This window comes from Carcharodon carcharias, chromosome 20, assembly GCF_017639515.1.
Source record: "Carcharodon carcharias isolate sCarCar2 chromosome 20, sCarCar2.pri, whole genome shotgun sequence".
In the NCBI taxonomy this organism is placed as follows: domain Eukaryota; kingdom Metazoa; phylum Chordata; class Chondrichthyes; order Lamniformes; family Lamnidae; genus Carcharodon; species Carcharodon carcharias.
In genome coordinates this window covers 12361786-12382507 of record NC_054486.1, presented here as the reverse complement: position 1 = coordinate 12382507, position 20722 = coordinate 12361786, and the positions used below count along the sequence as shown (strand labels likewise).

At 42.9% G+C, this 20722-nt stretch overlaps 1 protein-coding gene across 1 annotated transcript; it reads right to left on the bottom strand.

Annotated features, from left to right (window-relative positions):
• Positions 1-268: 268 nt before the first annotated feature.
• rdh12 (retinol dehydrogenase 12) lies at positions 269-20663 on the bottom strand. Its single transcript, XM_041213792.1, has 7 exons — positions 20482-20663; positions 15445-15563; positions 11308-11463; positions 8709-8813; positions 4593-4802; positions 2794-2983; positions 269-956 (listed from the first exon to the last, which is right to left on the bottom strand). Exons 1-7 carry the CDS (start codon positions 20556-20558, stop codon positions 854-856), a joined length of 960 nt encoding a protein of 319 aa, XP_041069726.1. The 5' UTR covers positions 20559-20663; the 3' UTR covers positions 269-853.
• Positions 20664-20722: the final 59 nt, after the last annotated feature.

Genomic DNA, 20722 nt, shown 5'->3' with positions numbered 1-20722 from the left:
TAATCAGTTTTTATGATGTTGATTGAGGGACAAATATTGGCCAGGACACCGGCAAAAGCCCCCTGCCCTTCGAAAGGTGACAATATCTTCAAGAGCTTTCACATTTTCATCAATCGCAACATTTTGTTTTAGTGTAACTTTTTAAAAATTTCTCACTTTAATACATTGGTCCAATATTTACTCCTTGTTCACTACTAGAAAATTGGTTTGGGTTTTTTTTTTAAAGCATAAAACAATGCTGGTCATTAAAGCAATGCTTCAGTGCATGAACAGTTCACAGTAAAGTTTTATTGCAGCAGTTAGTGTTACATAGTGACTTTGATGATTCATTATCATGTATTGAGATTTTGACACAGCTGGTTTGGCAACTAGTCCAAATGCTGGGGGTCACCCTTCTTAAACAGCCAAAATTATATTTAAAACATGTATGGCTGTTGTAGGGAGGTCATGTGGCACAGTGGTAGTGTCCCTACCTCTGGGACAGAAGCTCCAGCCAACAGATTGATTATCAACCTTCCAATATGCCTGAGAGTAGGCAATAAAGAGCAGGAGGTTTCCATGCTGTAGAAGACAACAGCAAACCACATTAGTACCAATTTAATGGAAGTTCATGGTCGCCAACAGTGACCTCTTAGGGTGTGGTACCTGAAGGAGGAGGATGGTTGTTGCAGGCTACACTCACTATACAGGTAGCTGCTTGACCAGCTTCAGCAATGTCAACTTAATTATCAAAACATTTGTACGTTCTGGATTATTTTTGTCTGGCAGCTGTCAAAGTAGATAAAAAGAAATCAGTCTTCAGAATGCCTTTCTTGTGTTCTTGGTTTCCTTCCATTTTCATCTTTCGAGTAATTCAATCCCACCGAATTTCTAAAAGTTTGCAGCTGACATCCCATAACTTCCTGGCTGTTTCATCGTTCCTACCCTGAGGTGCCACAAATGCAGGGCTGCAGTCACTGTGGAGAAAATCAAACACATATGCTGAAAGTCAGGTTCACCTCATCTCCCACTCATTATCTAAAGTATAAGAGTTCATCATTTTGTTTTTCCAAGTACGGCACATTTAATTTTGATAGTTACAGCTGATCAGCGAAAAGGGGAGATGGCGGCATGGTGGTAATGTCACTGGACTACTAATCCAGAGGCCCAGGCTAATGCTGTGGGGACACGGGTTCAAATCCCACCACAGCAGCTGGTGAGGTTTAAATTCAATTAATAAAAAAAAATCTGGAATTGAAAGCTAGTCTCAATAATGGTGACTGTCGCCAGAATCTTGTGCTCCCGTTGGAGGTGGGAAGGGAATTTACTTAGGCTTTTGCGTACCTGAATCCTACCGCTGCATCCCCGCCCCCCAACCACCCACCACACAGCAGAATTCAGTTCTGGGCAGGACGGCCAATGGCCGACCTTCCCACCCGACCACCAAGTGAGGCCCGTAAGTGGCCAAATAACGATTACTTAGGGGGCCTCATCCCACTGCTACTGGTATTGACCCACCTGCAGACGGGCCTGTTGCCATGCGACATTGGGAAGGGAGGGAGCCCTCAGAGCCATGCCCCTGCTCTTGCTGCTAACCCCCCCCCACCATTACTTACCTGTGGCCTGGGCCTCTCTGCAATCCTGGGACTCCAATGCCTGTCCTTTGGGAAGCAGACACAGCCTCCCCAGTGGTGCTGCTGAGCACATGGGCTGTTGGCCTCTGAATGGCTGGCAGCTCTCGGTAGGCGAGACTTCCGCCCCTGGGGGTCCTGATTCCAGGGAAAGGCCCGGCAGTGGACTCATCACGTGGTTCAACAAGGCTTCCTGAAAAGAGGCAGCGCAGACCTCAACAAGACTCCACCCCATGAAACTATTATCAATTGTAGTAAAAACCCCATCTAAGTATGAACATATGAAGTAGGAGCAGAAGTAGGCCATTCGGCCCCTTGAGTCTGCTCGGCCATTCAATAAGATCATGGCTGATCTTTGTTTTTGAATTCCACATTCCCTTCTAACCCCGATAACCTTTAATTCTTTCACCTAACAAGAATCTATCTACCTCTACCTTAAAAATATTCAATGACTCGCCTCCACCACCTTCTGAGGCCGAGAATTCCAAAGTCGCACAACCCTCTGAGAAAAAAAAATTCTCCTCATTTCTGTTCCAAAAGGATGACCCCTAATTTTAAAACCATGCCCCCTAGTTCTGGACTCACGTCCACCTTATCAATACCGTTCAGGATCTTATACACTTAAATCAAGTCACCCCTCCCTCTTCTAAACTCCAGTGGAAACAAGCCCGGCCTGTCCAACCTTTCCTCATAAGACAACCCGCTCATTCCTGGTATCAATCTAGTAAACCTCCTCTGAACCGCCTCCAACACATTTATATCCTTCCTTAAATAAGGAGACCAAAACTGCACACAATATCCTGGTTCACTAATATCCTATAGGGGAGAAAATCTGCTGTCCTTACCTGGTCTGGCCTACGTGTGATTCCAGGCCTACAGTAATATGATTGACTCTTAATCAGCCTGCTAGCCCATTTTAGAAGGTAATCAGTTCAAGGGCAATTAGGAATGGGCAATAAATGCTGGCCTTGCCAGCGACACCCAAATTCCATGAAAGAATTTTAAAAAGTCAAATCAAGCCTATATCAAAGCTCGAAACTTAGTTTCTCCTTCGGTCTTTCTGCAAACTTGGTATCTCCTACCAATAATTTTTGCCCCATTACCTTTTTTTGCAGTCTTGATGGAGTTGGTGCCTTTCGTCCAGGCTTCTTAATTGTATTTTTCAAAATGATAGTTCACAAACCTGAAATGTTTTCCAGATATCTCTTGCAACTCTTCAGCTACAGCACAGTATATACTTGTCTGTGCCCCCTGTTTAGGTGTTTTGATGAGGAAGGTGAGAATCCTCCATGTCAAAGCCATGATGAAGGAGTGCCTGGTTAGTTCTGATTTGACAGAGCCTGGATGCACAGAATTCACGGTGACTTTAGTGCCTTATCAGGAAAAGAAACAGAGTGAATTATCACTTCTTTATACAGCTGAAAACTAATGGTGCTGTCATTGTGAATCAAACTTGGAATCTTTCCACTCAGCTACTCACTGCCTTAACTAGTGAATTGTAGGGAGAGATCTTGCTAATGTTTAAGACTTGCAGGATTCTCCAGGAGTCTGCCGTTAATGTTGGAATCATGCTGCAATGGAATGCATGCTTTAAGTTTGTAATTGAGAGTAGCTGCCACCAATTGGGGAAAGATTAGGGAATTATTGCAAGATATAAAAGCCAGTTCACACGGGGTGCAGGGGAGGAAGAAAGGAGTCTGTGCCTACAACTGTAGTCTTGTGAATAAATCTGGTTTAAGGAAAAGACTGGCTTCAGATTCAACCTTTCCTCAATGCATGATCAGTGACTTTAATGTGGGAGTACCTAGCATCAGCTAAGCTAGCCCCCTCTAACATGTCTGACGAGCCACACATTACCCATTTTCTCCTCTCGAGGTTTCTGACTAGGGCTTGAACATAATCCCTCACACTGCTTGCTCTGTGGTACCTCTCTGAATGGTCTTCATCCGTGAGACACAAGTTGCAGAAGAAATGTCCTAAGAACTGTCTTAAATGTGTTCTCAAAATGGACCGTGGACCAACTGCTAGGAAAGAAATGAACTTATACGAATTAAACCATAAGTACTTCTAACACAACTTCCTTACCTGTGACAGAAAACAAGCCAATAAGGCCTTAGGCTCGTTGAAAGGGACATAAAGCAATCCTGTCTATTTTGGACATGTGGAAGAACATTTGTGAGCAAAGACCTACGAGGCTGATGAGTAATTAAGTGACCTGACGTGTACGGATCCTGGTGTTTTATTGATTTGGAGGAAATCTGGGATATCAGCAGGGCCGAGTGAAGTGATAAACACCAGAAGGGTTGAACTTAAACATGTTGCTCAGATTGGTTGGTAGAATTGTGGATGTTTCTTTGAAACTTTGGAATATATAAAATGTCAGTCTTCAATCTTTGGTTCTAGTTCTTATTGTACAGTAGACTTTTGTAGTAGAAAATAGGGGTGTTTTTGGTCTGGTAAATGTTGAAATGTGACTATCAAATTGTAAAGTGCAAAATAGTTTGATATTCCTAATTTAGATTTGGCTTACTGTAATCCCCAATTAAAATAGCCCTCTTACAAATCCCTATCTCTTGAAGAATAAATTTTGACCACACACTGATCAGAGTCAAGCCTGATATATGTCCACATATGCTTAGTACTCACTGACATCATTGTACACGACTATAATCAGGAGCTGGATCTCTAGCTCTTTCTTTCCCCCCCTCACACAGGAACATTGTGATCTACAAATGTAGCTTCCCTACCACTGCATGGCTGAGAACATCTGCTAGTGATCATGCAATGCGACCTTCTTGATCTAGATACCTCAATTGCTCATTGGTATCTGTTTGACCAAAGATTGGATAATATCTTAAACTGATGAAATAGGAAGAGCCAGCATCGATGAGTTGTCCTGTTGAACTATGATTGATTGACTTTGAACAGATGACCTTTATGCAACAATTTAACCAAACTGTGGAGATATGATTTGCATCTTACCTCTCAGACGCTTGGCCAATTCTCGAGTGAACAGGATGTTTGCTAATTTACTTTGGCAGTAAGCCAAGCCCCCATCGTAACTCTTCTCGCTCTGCAGATCTTTAAAGTTGATCCGACCAAAGACATGAGCAAAGGACGATACATTAACAATGCGAGCAGGAGCTGACCTCTGAACGAGATCGAGAAGAAGATACGTCAGCAAGAAATGACCTAAAGGAGAAGAAAGCAAAACGTTTAACTTGAGGTCTTCCACTTCACGGGGAAATTCCGTGTTGCGTTTAGAACTCAAAATTACTGTACTCTATTAAAGTAAAAATTCTCTGTAAACGCAGAAATACTCTGATCACTGCATACCAGAAATTGAGATTTGCAGAAGCAGAATACTGCAGACCTTGGAAATCTGAAATAAAAGCAGAAAAGGCTGGAAATACTCAGCAGATCAGGTAGCGTCTGTGGAGACAGAAACAGGGTTAACTTTTCAAGTCGATGACCTTTTATTGAGTTTTGGAGACTTTTCCCCTTAAAGGTTAAAACACAAAAGACTTGGAGTTAAAGAGCACCTTATGCCCTCAACATGCTCCAACGTGTTTTGTAACAATAAATTTCTCGAGAAGAGTAATTATTATTATTGTACAGGCAAACGTGTAACTAATTTGTACACAGGATGAGCTCATGGGCCAATGAGATAACTACTTCTATTTTTGGTGGTTGCTATTGGTGGAATGTTTGTTCGCCTGGGGAACAGTACCATGGGATCTTTTGCCTAGAGCTAACCCACTGGAAGAGGCAGAAAGGGCCTTTGTTTAGCAACACTTCCAAAAGATTGCACCTTCAAAAGCGAAGCATGTCCCACAAATGTCTGCCTAGATTATATACGGGTGAAATTCAACTTTACTGACTTTATTTGGGAAAGAAAACCAGATGGGAAGTGCAATGGGCTGCATATTGCTCACTGCACATTATACTGATGGAGTTGAATTTTATTGTTGTGTGTTCAGGTCCTGCTGCAAGGATTGCAGTTAATACCATCTCAAGAAACGTTTTAAAATTCCAGAAAACCATGGAATTCAAGGAACATGTCAGAATCTTCGTTCTCAAATAGCTAATTTTTATGGAATCAGATTTTTAAACCAATCTGATCCATTCATCCGTTGTTCTCTTTGGCGTTAAGATTAGCTACAGAAGGATAAGTGGAAATATGAAAGATAGAATTTTGCAATATCCTTTGGTTAAACTGTCAATTGCAATTTATTCCACATTGATTTTCCATTTAGTTATCTGAAGCATTTCGCAGTATAGTGTCTAGCAACAGAAGGCTATATTGATCAGAATTTCAATGCAAATTATATGCCTAATAGGTAAATCTAAACCATTTAGCCTGGGAATGTCCCAAGTTCTACCCTTGGTTCAGGACAGTTGGCTGATCTTAGAGGGACTTAAGGATGCATCAGTTGGCCTCAGTACTCCTGGTCTAGACAGTTTATGATTCTGATTGGTTACCCCTGCTGGAAGGTGCATGCATGTGGATTTGAGGGTTGATGGGATCTGTCTCACGTCTGAAATCCTCCATGGCTAAATAGCCTGACTGCACATGAATGGTGGCCATCTGGACATGGGGCAGAATTTGGCCCTTGGCGGGGGGGCTCAGTGGGGGCGGGCAGCCAGGCAGGCAGGGGCGGTCAGGAACCCAACCGCCACTCACGGTCAGCACTGGACGCGATTTCACACTGGCGGGCCAATGAAGGCCCGCCCAGCATGAAACGCGAGCGGCAGTGCTCAGCGCTGCCTGCGCGGGAGGGAGGTGAAGGGAGGGCGAGTGGACCGAGCGAGAGCTTCGTGCATATGCGTTAGTGAACACTTCATAATCTCCCTGAAGCACAGAGCTGCCTCAGGGAGATGAAGCGTCGTTTAAAAAAAAAATAAAATAAAAATGTAATAAATATTAACATGTACCCACATATGACTTTGTCACATGAGCAGGGACACGTCACTAATTCAATTGTAAAATTTAAATTTTATTTTTATTTGCTTTTGGAAACCTCATCCCACCTGCGGATGATGTTTCCAAATAAGTGCAATGGCTGCTTGGCCTTTTTGTCTGCCCGCCAACTATAAGGTTGGATGGGCACTGAAAAATTTAGGTTAATTGATTATTTAATGGCCTTAACAGACCTTTCAATTGTTGGCGGGCGTGTGACTGCACGTTGACGTTGGCACACCAGGCTCAAGCGGGTCTGGCGCGCGTTCGCCCGCTGAGTGAAAATTTTTGCCCATGCTGTCAGAGGGCATCTGTTAAGTGTGGAATTCCTTAGAGGAAGAGTCTATGTCTTTAGGAGTGGGGAGCAGGAGAAATTTTGGAAAACAAGAAGCACTGAATGAGTCCAGTGTAGCAGGCCTAGTTACGTTGTTCTCTCTGGTTTGATTTCCAACCTATCTTCTAGGCACATCTTCTGTTTCTTTTCTTGCCTCATCACCACTCTTTGGCCCTCTTGAGGCCCATCAGAAGTCTCTGACCACGTCACAGCAATTACTAAACACACTGAATAAACATGTGACGATAAATCACTCCTGTCTTCCACCCTATCACAGACCCTCCTTTTGTCCTGCCCACCACTGACTCAAAACCTATCACATCTTTAACTTTTCCCAGTTCTGATGAAAGGTCATCAGTTAATTCTGTTTCTCTCTCCACAGATGCTGCCTGAACTGCTAAGTATTTCCAGCATTTTCTGTATTTATTTCAGATTTCCACATTCACAGTGTTCTGCTTTTCGATTTCCAACCTGTGTCTGTCATAGAGTCTAAACCCCACTTGTTCACATTAAGTTATTTGGGCTCTTATGATTGCTATGCTTTGACTTAATAAGTTATGTTTCCACTGTCCTCTCTCTCTCCCCCTTGAGGCCCATCAGAAGTCTCTGACCATGTCACAGCAATTACTAAACACACTGAATAAACATGTGACGATAAAAAATTTGCAGGGTTAAGGGCAAAGGGCGGGGAGTGGGACTAGCTGAATTGGCCTTAGAAAGCCTGAACAGACAGGATGGGCCAAATGGCCTCCTACTGTGCTGCACCATTCTGTGACTCTATGTTTGTTTATTTGATTGGCAGGAGAGTCCGTTAGTACCTCATGCCCAGGGTTGGTCATGCGATAAGTTCTTAGCCTCACAGCTGCCATCCAATGGAAGCCAAGCGCTGGTGCACAGCAAGATTTATGTCACAAGCACAGCTCCCTGCTTCGTCCCAATGCAGCCATCTTGTGGCTGACAGGAGAGTTCCTTTACTGGGGAATGGTATATAAACTGGAAAGACCTGTCGGGTGGTGAAAAGCATTCCCACAAAAATAATATTGCGTTCAAATGACCACTTAAGGTCTCATGGTGAAGCACACATATCAATCGATCGCTTTGATGGTTCACTGGGTTTTGGGAATCAACGGGTACAAAGGCTAGACAGGAAAGTAGGATTAAGGACACAATCATGATCTTGTCAAACATCAGGGCAGGCTCGAGCGGCCGAATGACCTGCTCCTCCTGGTTGGTATGTATTTTCATATGTGCAGATGATATGTCCGATGTTCAATGCCTTGTTGGCAATGAGGTTTCTGAGCAAGGGGTGTGTTGGAGACACTACAAACTGGCCACGGGACCTCTGTGTTTTAAGTGGTAGGGGGTGGTTGGGGGCGGGGGTGTAGGCAGGGGGGAGGTGATGAGTAGGCAAAAATCCAAGCTGAGTGCAAGACTGGATTCCACCACAACAAGCGCCTTGCAGTCAACTAACCTGCTGCTGCCGACTGCTCAGTGTGAACGACTCACGTAAGCAAGTGCAACATCGGTGAGGTCCCACTGGGACTGTAACCCAGCAAGGTTCAATAGACTGACATAAATAAAGTCACACTATTGCACTTGAAAGTGAGAACTTGCATTTACACAGCGTTTCTTACATCCTCAGAATCTGCCAAAGTATATCTCAGTCAATTGATTAATTGATTGCTTTTGAGGCGTCGTCACTGGTGCAATGTTGGCAAATGCATCAGCTGGTTTTGCCACAGCAAAGTCACAGAAATGCAAAACGTTAAAGATGTTTAATGAATACAAGTTGCTGTTAACTTACCCAGGTGGTTTACACCAAACTGCATCTCAAACCCATCGCTTGTCTTTGTGAAGGGACACATCATCACACCAGCATTGTTGACCAAAACATTGAGCAGTTTTTCCTCTGTCATTAAATAGAATTGGGAATTAGAAAATAACACACAGAACGGATGCCTGCCGATTGGCCTTGTCCTTTTGTTTTTGATACGGTACCAAGTTATCAGGGCACACACTTTCCACACCAGATTCACCTGCTGGCTAATATAAAAAGCCAAGTGCTGCAAATCTGAAATGAGAGCAGAAAAAGCTGGAAATACTCAGCAGGTCGCCAAGCTGAAATGTTAACTCTCTTTCCCTCTCCACACCGGTTGCCAAAAAGTGCTCTTCAGCATTTTCCGTTTCTTGTTACCTGTTTGTAACTCAACCACCGCCCCACCCCACCCCCCCCACTTTCACACCATGCCACACATGCATCTCCTGCACTGGGAACGGGCAGAAGGTCATAGGAACTTGCAAGATGAGAAAAGGCCTTCTCTGGCCTTACCCCAACCAAGAGATAATGGAGGAATCATGGCAATCAATTTCTATTGAATAACCCACAACAGACCCAGAAATGGCACGAGGCAAACCCCATTGGTGCGAATGCAAAGAGAAAGTGCCAGAAAGATTCAGCAGGTCTGGCAACATCTGTGCAGAGAGAAACAGTTAACGTTGCAAGTCCCATAAGACCCTTCCTCTGAACTCGAAACATTAACACTGTTTCTCTCTTCACAGATGATGCCAGACCTGCTGAGTTTCTCCGGCACCTTCTGCTTTTACTTCTGGTCTCCAGCACCTGCAGTATTTTGCTTTTATCCCATTGGTGGAGAGCTTTTGGAAACAGAGGTCCAAAGTCACCTCTCAAGCCCATCATTTATCATGTCTCAAATGCATCAGCCTTCTGTTTGTGCAGCACTAGCAGGAGACGTTTGATCTGGAGCCTTGAGCAACTCAAGCAACTTCTCGACTCAACCAATGATCTGGTCATGACCACGAGCGCATTGTTAGTATTTCAAAACGGGGTATGATAATCTCAGAAATACCTCTCTATTGGCTGTACATTTACAAAAGTACATTGAGTTGCATATTGTCTGCAGCACAAAAACAGGCCATTCAGCCCAACCGATTTATGCTGGTGTTCATGCACCTTGCGAGTCCCTTCCCACCCCTCTCCACATAACTCTATTAACATAACCCATTTTAAAAAAGAAAACCTCTGAAGAGTCTTTCAGACTCGAAACGTTAACTCTGTTTCCCTCTCCACAGATGCTGCCAGACCTGCTGAGCTTTTCCAGCATTTTCTGTTTTTGTTTTAGGTTTCCAGCATCCGCAGTGCTTTGCTATTATCTATTGACGTAATCTTCTATTCCTTTCTCCCTCATATCTTCATCCAGTTTCGCCTTAAATGCTAGATGCCTCAGCCTCTCTTGTGTGACAGCGAGCTCCACATTCTCACCAATCTTTGAGTAGAGAGCTTTTTCTGGAACTCCCCCTCTCTCTATCTCTCTCTCTCTCTCTTCAGCTACAATTCCCCAAGAGGGCGCTGGTGGTTCATGATTGTGCTTGGCAAAGTACTGCAGTGGCTTTCCATTGCCTCCTGCAGAATGGCTGCCCAGGAAACTCTCTTTACTGCCTGCCATTAAGCATATTGGAGGGATTTGCAGGCTGATGATCAACCTGATTTGGCAGCATTATGAACGTGGAATCCCCGATGGATTTATTAATGACTAACTTATAATTATGGCCCCTAGTTTTGGTCTCCCCTACAAGTGGAAACATCTACCTAATCAAACCCTTTCATTACTTGGAAGTCCTCCACCAGTTCACCCCACGGACCTCTCACTTTGAGAGAGATTCTATCAGTTTGTCCTTTGTGCTGGGGGAATTCTTTAGGAAGGGATAGATAGTTTTACTTCCTGATTACAATTGTGTGTTAAACAGTACTTGCAACTTGTTAAAAGAAGTTTTGTTTTAAAGAATCATTCTGAGTTTTTGAAAGAAGCCTGGTCAGAGTCTCTTTTCTTCTGGGTACTAGAGGTATAGCTACACAATTGGCCACTTCGGTGAGAAAATTAAACATTTACATTAATGATACAGCCTGCGAAGTAGTGGGGCTCGGTAATTCACACACTCCTCCCATCCCGCCATCCCGGTTATGACACTGTATCCTTTTTATAACTTAGAGAACTGTTCACTCTCCTCCACGTGTAACCTCCTTACCTTGCCTGAGAAAACACACATGTAATCCATCTCGCCCCAGGGTATTATCCACTCTGTTTAACAACCATCTCCCCATTTTCCATAGATCTGTTTTTTTTATATTTCTCCTCCTAACGTCTTGGTAACATTGGCAGTCTCCCTGGCAAATGCCGAGGCAAAGTAATTATTCAATATTTCTGCCATTTTGCAGTCATTAAAATGCAATTTATCTTATGCATCCCTCAGTAGTTTCTTGCCTATTCTGATTTTTCATTTGTCAGCAAGATACTTCATATTTCTTTGATAATTTAAGGAAGCTGAACAGAATAAATAAGTATGCAGCAAACGGAAAGAAAATATTACTTGTTGCGCTGAGTTACCTTTAATGATGTTTTCAGCAAATTGGCGTATAGACTTAAGGTTGGCAAGATCCAACTCCCGAACAACGACTTGTTTATTCCCAGTGTCTTCACGAATCTCCTGGGCTGCAACCTCTGCCTTTGACAAATCTCTGCAGGCTATGATTACCCGAGCACCTGTGAAAAAAACCACATTGATATGACTTCCTGTTTTAGTTACGATTGTTGCTGATTATAAAAACACAATCATATATTTGCATATTATTGTTTTGATCCCCAGCTGAGGTTACTCCTGGGCAAGCCTGATCTCCAGGATGGAGCCCAGCTTGATAGATCCTAACTTTTATTTGTTTGTTTAGATACGTGGAGAGTGGCTACTGAACAGAGTCACAGGAGTCAGCTGATGAACTTGCAACAAAAAAAATAAAACATTTATTTAACAAGAAAAGATGAACTATATTCCAATACTCCTTCACACAATTATACCTTTACAGGTATATACAGATTTGTAAGGATAACACATGTTACAAAAGCTATCTTATACTTTAATGTCCACAGTAAGTACACAGCCCATGTACCAATAGGCACCCTGTGGTCAGACACACCACACTCTGAAATCAAGTGACAGATGCTTCCTCAACCAGATGCTATGGATCTCTCCTCAACTCCCCCCAGACGCTTGTCATACCATGAGCCAACCTGTCCCACTGCACTCTGTCCTTCACATGAGAGTTTCCAATCTCCATTCTCCAAGACCTCGCCTTGGAATCTTCTCCCAAACTGATGCTTTCTCTCAGATGCCTCCCGCAAAGGTTCACCTCTTGGGTTTCAAACTCTCCTTCTGATGTTCCTCTTCCCTGGATCACTACATACATTCAAGCTGTCTTCCACACACCCTGTCTCTGATTCATCCATCAACAGCACACCACTGCTTCACGTGCCCATAACAAAGAGTTACAGACCTTCAGTTGGATCTTCTTGCCTCTTGCAAGCTGTTCTCGCTTTAACTCTGCTTTCTGCAGCTTTTGTCTCTTTAAATCTGAAGCTTGGAGCCTTTATCTTAACAGGACCTTTTCCCAGGTTCCTGTCCTTCCTTTGACTAGAAGGTCTTCTTGGAACTTTCTCCTATTCCACTCTCCTGGATTTTTGGGGTTTTTCTTTAGCTTGGGACTAGCTATCTGTCCCCTTTGCTCCAGTCCCTCCTGGCAGCAACTTTCAGAACCAACTGCACTCAAACAGCTTCCAAAACAACTGCTGTTTCTCTTCTTCTGTGTGTGTCTGTGGGAGGGACCTGCCTCTCTGGCATCCTATTGCTAGGTAACATCCAATCTTTTCACCCTTTTACGTTAACCTTTACTTTATAGGAGTCGTAAAACTCCTCATCTGAAATGCAAGCACCTTTTTAAAGTGAAACTAAAACTCCATTTGACCTTTCTTAACACACAGATACAGAAATACAAATCAAATTTAAACTTTAAAGCTAAAACTCATTCCTAACATCCACACCAATATAACTTAATTGAACTGTCTCTATTTCCTAACAATATTGACCCAGTATTCAGAGAGTATGGTTTCATTCTGTCCTGTACAGAAATGGAGAGGGATATTTATGTAAGGGCTAAGTTTGGCTGTGAACTTTGTTTGGCTGTTACTTTGCATAACTTGGCTGCCTGGCATACCAGAGAGCTGCTTGTGTCAGTGGAAGACTACCTTCTAGGATAAGAAGGAAGGACAAGAGGAGAAACTTTTTCACTCGGGAGGGTGGTGAACCTGTGGAATTCTCTACCACGGAAGGCTGTGGAGGCCCAGTCACTGAATATATTTAAGAAGGAAGTAAATAGATTTCTAAGCTCTAAGCTGTTAAGAGGCACGGGGAGAGAGCGGGAGTATGGCGTTGAGGTACAGGATCAGCCATGATCATATTCAACAGTGGAGAAGGCTCAAAGGGCCAAATGACATACTCCTGCTCCAATTTTCTATGTTTCTAAATTCATTGTTTGGCCCTTCTAAGTAAAATCTTACTACAGAAAAAGATATCATCCAGCGGCTTTCACAACCCCAGGGTGTCACAAAGTGCTTTGTAGCCAATGATGTACTTCTCAAGTATAGTCAGTGTTGTAATGTGGTGAAACATGGTAATGGTTCCCTCCCAAATGCTGTATATCTTGTGGTGTGTGCTGTGGCACAAAGAACAATGAAATAAATAACCAGTTTTTTAAAATGATGTTGTTTAAAAATATTGCTTTTCTTCAAAGAGTGCCATGGGATTTATTTTCCACCTATGTCTACTCCTGAATCCCACCTCCCATTACCACCATCTCTTGCTACAACCACATGAAAGTAAGGGGAGAATTTTCTCCCTGCCGGATGAGCCGGTTGGGAATGGGCACAGAGCCAATCACCGCCTGCGATCGGCCACACGCTGCCATTTTACGTGGGCGGGCCAATTAAAGTCCGCCCAGCATGTCGCGCACCCAGAAGCGCTCAGCGCTACCTGCGCAGGAGTGGGGAGGAGGGAGAGTCGGGGCCTGCGCTCTTTCACGCATGCGCACAGAAATCTCCCTGAGGCAGCTCCGTGCCTCAGGGAGATTAAGTTCAATTATAAAGATGGCAGAAAAAAATAATAAAATGATTCAGACATGTCCCCTCATGTGACAGTGTCACATGAGCTGGGGCATGTTTTTGAATGTTCATGAAAAGTTTTATTTAATTAATAAACACTTCATGAAACCTCATCCCGCCCTTCATGAAAAATGCAGAGGCCGCCTGGGCTCTTCACCTGCCCCCCCGCCAACCTTAGGGTTGGACGGGCAATCCTTACAATCACTTTAATTAGCTTATTAATGGCCTTAACAGGCCTTTGACAGTTCGGCGGGCAAGCAGACAAGTCCGGTGTGCACCCGCCGAACTAAAGATCAGAATGACCCACGTCCAACGTCACCACGTGTCATTTTGCGCATCAGCATGTGGGGTCAGCCCCTGCTCACCGAACAGAAGATTCTGCCCTAAGTGTGCGATGGAACTCAGGAGAAAAACACCGCTCCACAAACAGGATACAGAACACACGGACTATGAGACAGCCCAATTCTCTACTTTATAAAACCCATAAATAGTACGTAAATAATTGAGAATTTAAGGAACTTAAACGGACAACATATGACCTATGGACTTTAACACAAAATGCTGAGCATAGTAGACGTTTCATTTTTATTCTGTAAACGAAGGAGACCTGCATTTTGCAACATATTGTAATTATTTATATACTGAAATGGTCATAATTGTGCAATCCTTTTATTATTTTACACTTTATTTTTACTTTAATGATTGTCTATAACCATGTTATGAATTACGATTACTTGTTTTATTTGTATCGTCATCACAATTCGGCACCTGCGGCCAGGGTGATTTTTCAATAAACCAGTTATCTATCTATCAATGCAAGAGGATATGTTGTGCCGTGGTTTAATGTAGTACAGGTGCTCTACTATAAACTGATGTAAGATACCCTATTGCAGTATATATATATATATATATATATATATATATAATAAATATTGAAGATTAAGATTTGGGTTAATCTCATTTGATTAAGATTTGAGCTTCCTATAAACTTGTGAATGGTTTGTGGATTTGTACAGTGGTTATTGATAACAAACTGGTTAAAGTTGTTCATTCTCAGGCTGCTACAGGGTTTACAATTTAGCTAAATGTGCTGTTTGTTTCCTGCGGTGTGCAGGATGCGATATTCAGTTTGTTTGACACACCTTTGTCAGCACATTGTGAAACGAGATAGGCTGGGGACAGGAAACAAGACATCGGGCTCAAGATGGTAATTAACTTAAAATTTGGTGTTTATTTAGAAACCGCTTCATTTCTCGCTCACAATAACACTTTTCAGACCATAATGAATCATCATTTTAAAAGGGGCAGCATGCGTGACTAGAGACCTATAAAAATCTTGAGCTTTCCCTCACAATTTCTTACAGAGACAAGAACAAAAATTTCAATGATTGTTGCCAGAGGAAAAACAGGGCAATTGTGCCTTTTTCTCCATGTCAATGCTGCTGACAGACATTGAACGTGTCAAGTTTTGGTAACTGAACACAATAATAGGTTTAAGTTGCAACAATATGAGATAATTGCCCAGCAATATCTCACCTCTTTGTGCCAGTTCCCGTGCTGTTTCCTTCCCAATTCCGGTGTTAGCACCTGTAATCAAGACGGTTTTCCCATCTAGTCTTGCGTTGGATGTGCACACTCCACCACCGGCACATTTCCTGTGAAACAATTGGAAAGTATGAAATATTTTGCTTTGCTTGGGTGCAGTCACTAAAAATATAGAAACAACCATGTAACGTTCTTTATTCCTAACCCTAGTAAGCCCAATCCTTCTTTCTGTATTCAAACCTCCTCCAATTAAAAACAGGCCACAAACCTTGTACAGGTACGATTGTAAGATAGTTGCATTCCGAGCTGTTTCAACATGGTGCTCTGTTAGGAACGTGAATTTGAATCACTGGCAAGGCGTTGGCACAGAGAAAATAGCTCGAAATTATTTAACAGTTAATGTTTCTTGATCTTGTTTTGATTGCCTGAGGCGGTCAGAGGGGAATTCCTTTTCCCCTTCTTAGTTTGAGGATTCTTTTTCTAGTCATTTTCCCCTTTGGGGAAATTACATTGTTGTGTGGCAGACATGTGGCAAAAGTGATGCTTCAGGCTTCATGGATGTGGGCAGGCTTGTTTGAGGGACTTAGTGACCTGTTCCTGCCCATCACTTTTGCAGACTTGTAACAAACGCCTAGGTTACACTTTGCCAAATAAACAGCAGGCAAATGCACCATTTAATGTCGAACTTTGGAGATGAGGATGACACAATGTTTAGTAATAAATCCCCATGAGCTACATGGCATTGGCACTGATGTCCAGGAGGGTGTGGCTCTTTCCTTGGCAATTTGACGGCTTTTAAGAATTAGTTCTGATTTCATAAAGTTTTAGAGTTTAGTAGAAACATCTTTCATTCCTGCTACTGCCGGTTGACACAACGACCACCTACATTTATGCAGCACGGTTAATGAATAAAACGTTCCTAGGTGCTTCTCTCTCCCTCTCTTCAGGGACCATGCCCTATGGGGGCGTAGGTGGCCATGGACTTCCACTGGATTGGTCCATGATTACCAGGCGCTCCACAGGAGCATTTTGAAACAAAACGTGACACCAAGCCACATAAGGAGATATTTGGTCAGATGACCAAAAGCTTGATCAAAGACGTAGGTTTTAAGGAGAGTCTTAAAGGAGGAAAGAGATGTGGAGAGGTGTAGGGAGGGTATTCCAGAACCCAAATCATTTTGGAGTAATTTGAATAAAGCCACCAGTTTTTGTGTGTAGTCTTAGTCCTCGCTCTAATTCAATGTGTTGTTGAGCAGCAGTTGTAGAATCACAGGATGATGCAGCACAGGAAGAGGTCATTCAGCCCATCGTCACTGTGCTGACTCATTGGTAGAACTATTGAATCAATCCCACTCTCCTCTCTTTTCTCCATATCCCTGCAATTTTTTCTCTCTCTAAGTGTTTATCTAATTCCCTTGTGAATCTTACTACAGAATCTGCTTCCATCACTCTTTCAGGCAGTGCAATTCAGATGACAATAACTAACTGAGTAAGAAAAATGTTTCTTGATCTTGCCTCTTTCATCAATCTTGTCAAACTGTGTCCTCCAGTTATCGTTCCCACTGTCACACGGGAAGCAGTTTCTCCTTATTTAATCTATCAAAACCATTCACTATTTTGAACACCCCCCCCCTCTCCAAATCTCTCCACGTGTATTGCTCTGAGGAGGAAAAGCCTCATTATTGATACCATTTCTGGTAAATCTTTCCTGCACCCCTTCCAAAAGGCCTCAAAATCCTTTGCAAAGTGGCGGCTAGAATGGTACACAATACTCCAGCTGAGGGCAAACCAGTGCCTTGTAAAGGTTTAGCATAATTTCCTCTACTAAAACAGCCAAGGATTGCAAGTGCTTTTTTTTAAACAGCTTCTCAAGTTGTCTGACCACTCTCCTGGGTTTATGTACAAGCCCCACAAAGTCTCTTTGTTCCTGCACCGCCTTTAAAGTTGCACCATTTAGTTTACATTGTCTCTCTTCATTCTTCCTGCCAAAATGAATCACTTAACACTTCTCTGCGTCAAATTTCATCTGTCACGAGTCTACCCATTTCACCACACTGTTCATGTCCTCCTGGAGTCTGCTAATAAATAAGTCTGTTATGTGGTACTTGACCAAACACCTATTCAAAGTCCACACATGCATTACCTCCACTGCTCTCATCAACCTTCTCCATTACTTTACCAAAGAAATTGATTGGGCTAGTCAAGCATGATTTGCCTTTAACAAATCTGTGCTGGCTTTCCTGCTTAACCCTTACTTTCCCAAATGACAATCAATTTTATTCTGGGGGAATGGGGGAGAGTTTGGGCTCTGTAATACCTGTGAATTGTTGCTTTTCAGGTGCTAATCAGCCTTCTAAGGGTCAAAAATCGGGTCCTAGGTAGGTGCACACTTCCAACAGGAAGTGCACTGGACCCTATCTCGGTTCGGCAGTTTGCACGCGAGCATCTAATGGCCAACCACAGGTATGTTGTGACATCAAAGAGTGTGCAGTGCTGATTTGATGTCAGTGCTGCCATTTCTGAAAGCTATACTCCAACCACCACCCTCTTGTTACCTTGCGTGTTTAGTAGAATGAAGGACCTCCACCCACCCCTCATCAGAGCCACATGAAGGGATCGTGAATTAGGATATTGCTGAAAAGAGAGATGTTGTCAAAGCTTTTCATCTTGCACTCCTTGGGGCAAATGCAAGAATGTCAAATTTCAAACAATCTTAACAATTTACACCACAGGAGAAAAGGGTGCTGATTGATTGGCAAGTCAAATCTGATTGGCTGAGCCATTGCCATTAGCCAATTGACTCAAACAACATGTTCAGTGGCTGTTCGCAATAGACAGAGCACAAACCATACCCAACCGGCCAACACTTGCAAAACGCAAAGCAAAATGTCTGCTGTTAGATGTGATTCCTCAATTGGTCAGCACTTGCTGAATAATCTTGGGTGTGCTAATAGCTACACTAACAACCAATTTAAGATAAATCACTTGAGCTTATAACGTGGCTCATTTATGCTTGCTAGAAACAACACACATTCATAAGCAGAAACCCCTTCTCTGCAAACAAAAGGAATATGTTCAAGTCTTGCGCTTTTTTGAATTACCTAGAAGCTTGGAGAGCCTATAGTTCCTTGTTGTTTTCTCTATGGCAATGCTTTGGCCAATCAGAGTTGACTTGCAAACCAATCGGCACCCTTTTCTCCTGCAGTATAAATTGTTACGATTGTTTGAAATTTGGAGTTCTTGTGTTTGGCTTGATGAGTGCAAGGCGAAAATTTTTGGCAACATGTTTCTCTTTTCAGCAATATTCAACTTCTGTACTATCAAGTAACTGTTAGGTCATGAATTACTTAAAGGTTAAATGCTAGAGTTTTTGTGGCTGCTGGTGCAATTCTATGTGTTTTCGGAGCTTTCCTATATTTTGCCAAATTTTGTATAGTCTACAGGGGTTGCTCTGGCTGGTGCTGAAGTACTTTTTTTAAAAGACAAAAGCAAAATACTGCAGATGCTGGAAATCTGAAGCAAAAACAGAAAATGCTGGAAAAACTCAGCAGATCTGGCAGCATCTGTGGAAAGAGAAACAGTTAACGTTTCGAGTCCGTATGACCCTTCTTCAGAGCCGTGTGTTTTTGTTGTACCTTTTTAAAAACTTGTGCTGAAGCAAGTTGCTTCCAGAACTGGGTGGTCTGGTAGGCCTTTTTCTTGGAATAGAGCAAGACAGGGGGAATGAGTAGAGGTCCCATGAGCAGGACAAGCTGCTGGAAGAGGGAAGAGGGAGAAGGAGGCGGGGTGAGTGGGTGGCGAGAAGGGCTCTCAGCAGGAGCCCACATCCACCCAGGGTGTTCAAGGAAAAAAATCTACCTGAATTTCAGCAAAGACCAGCACATAAGATGACTTTGTTTCACAAAAGAGGCTGTGGCTAAAATTTGCCAACTTCTGCAGCCACAACTGTGACCTCAAAGGAGGGCAGAAATCACATTGCCTGCGGTTGTCAAGGAGACCATGGCTCTGAACATTTTTGCATCAAATCCCTTCCAGGCTGCTGCTGCAGGAACAAGGGACATCTCACAGCCTGCATTGTACTGCTACAGAAGGGAGATCGCTGAGGCAATAAATGTTGCCCTTTACAGCGATGCCCACATCCCATGAACAAATTAAAAAACATTACATGTTTTGAGAATGGTTTGTGCAGTAATACTAACTGCTATTTATTTTGTAGCTTGTTCCGGTGTGTTACAGAAAACAGAATGTTAGGATTTCCTAAGCTGCATGTTAAAATAATGCACCAATAATAGTTTTCCTAAAACAAAGTCGATTGCAAGTACATCCCAACTGCTCAATAGGAAGTGAAAGTCAAGATAAATGCTGCTATTGTTGAAATGTGAAAAATGTCAACAATGCCTACTCTGTTTATTAGTTCAAGATTGCAGACTTATTTTTGCTAATTATTTCAAAACCCCATTTGAGAGTAGTTCTTTTTTTTTCAGCTTGGACTATGTAACGTTTTTCACTAGCTGATGTGTCCGACAGTTGAAATACTTTTGGCCTGAGCAACTGAGTCTGTTAGGCAGTGACTGAAAAATCAGGTGAAACACCAAGCAGCCAATGAAAATAAAGGAAAGCAGAAATCCCTCCCTAAAACTCATTATCTGATCAATGGCTCTAACCCTCTTCACATTGTACATTTAGCCCGTTCATCTTTGAAATATTCTCTGATAACAAAATAACAATTGCTCCTCAAGCACAGATGGGAGTTTCTCCCCCCCTTCCTCCATGGAGTTTTATTTGTTTTTTTTTGTCGCAGGGTTATTTTGATGTGATTTACTTCATTGCAGCAAATGCTCACTCGAAGAAAAAAAACACGAGATGGTTAACATACACCAGCAAATTTTACTTTAATATCCATATGCATGCAAAAAATGATGAAAAATTATCAAAAGTGCACCAATCTATACTTACCAACATTGGTAAGTATGAGCAGATTGCAATTAAATACAATTTTATATTCGCTTTTGCACACCAAGTACCAACCTGATATATGGGGCAAATGCTGCCAAAAGGAGAGCAGCGATTGCACAGATCCCAATGATGGTGAACAAGACTGACATCTTCGGTGAAATAGCAGGTCTGGAGCGACAGCATCCTCTGCAGGAAGGAGCTGGGGCCTGAGCTGTCAATCACTCTCCCGGGACCGGAAGGAGCTGGGGCCTGATCTGTCAATCACTCTCCCGGAGCCGGAAGGAGCTGGGGTCTGAGCTGTCAATCACTCTCC

What these genes read in the sequence shown, in the direction of transcription:
- rdh12 (XM_041213792.1), bottom strand. Translation starts at nt 20,558, where the DNA reads ATGTCAGTCTTGTTCACCATCATTGGGATCTGTGCAATCGCTGCTCTC. An exon ending in ACGGGAACTGGCACAAAGAG is followed by an intron (nt 11,464 to 15,444) that starts GTGAGATATTGC and finishes TTTTTTTCACAG; the next exon opens with GTGCTCGGGTAATCATAGCC. An exon ending in ATTGGCCAAGCGTCTGAGAG is followed by an intron (nt 2,984 to 4,592) that starts GTAAGATGCAAA and finishes TTTCCTGATAAG; the next exon opens with GCACTAAAGTCACCGTGAAT.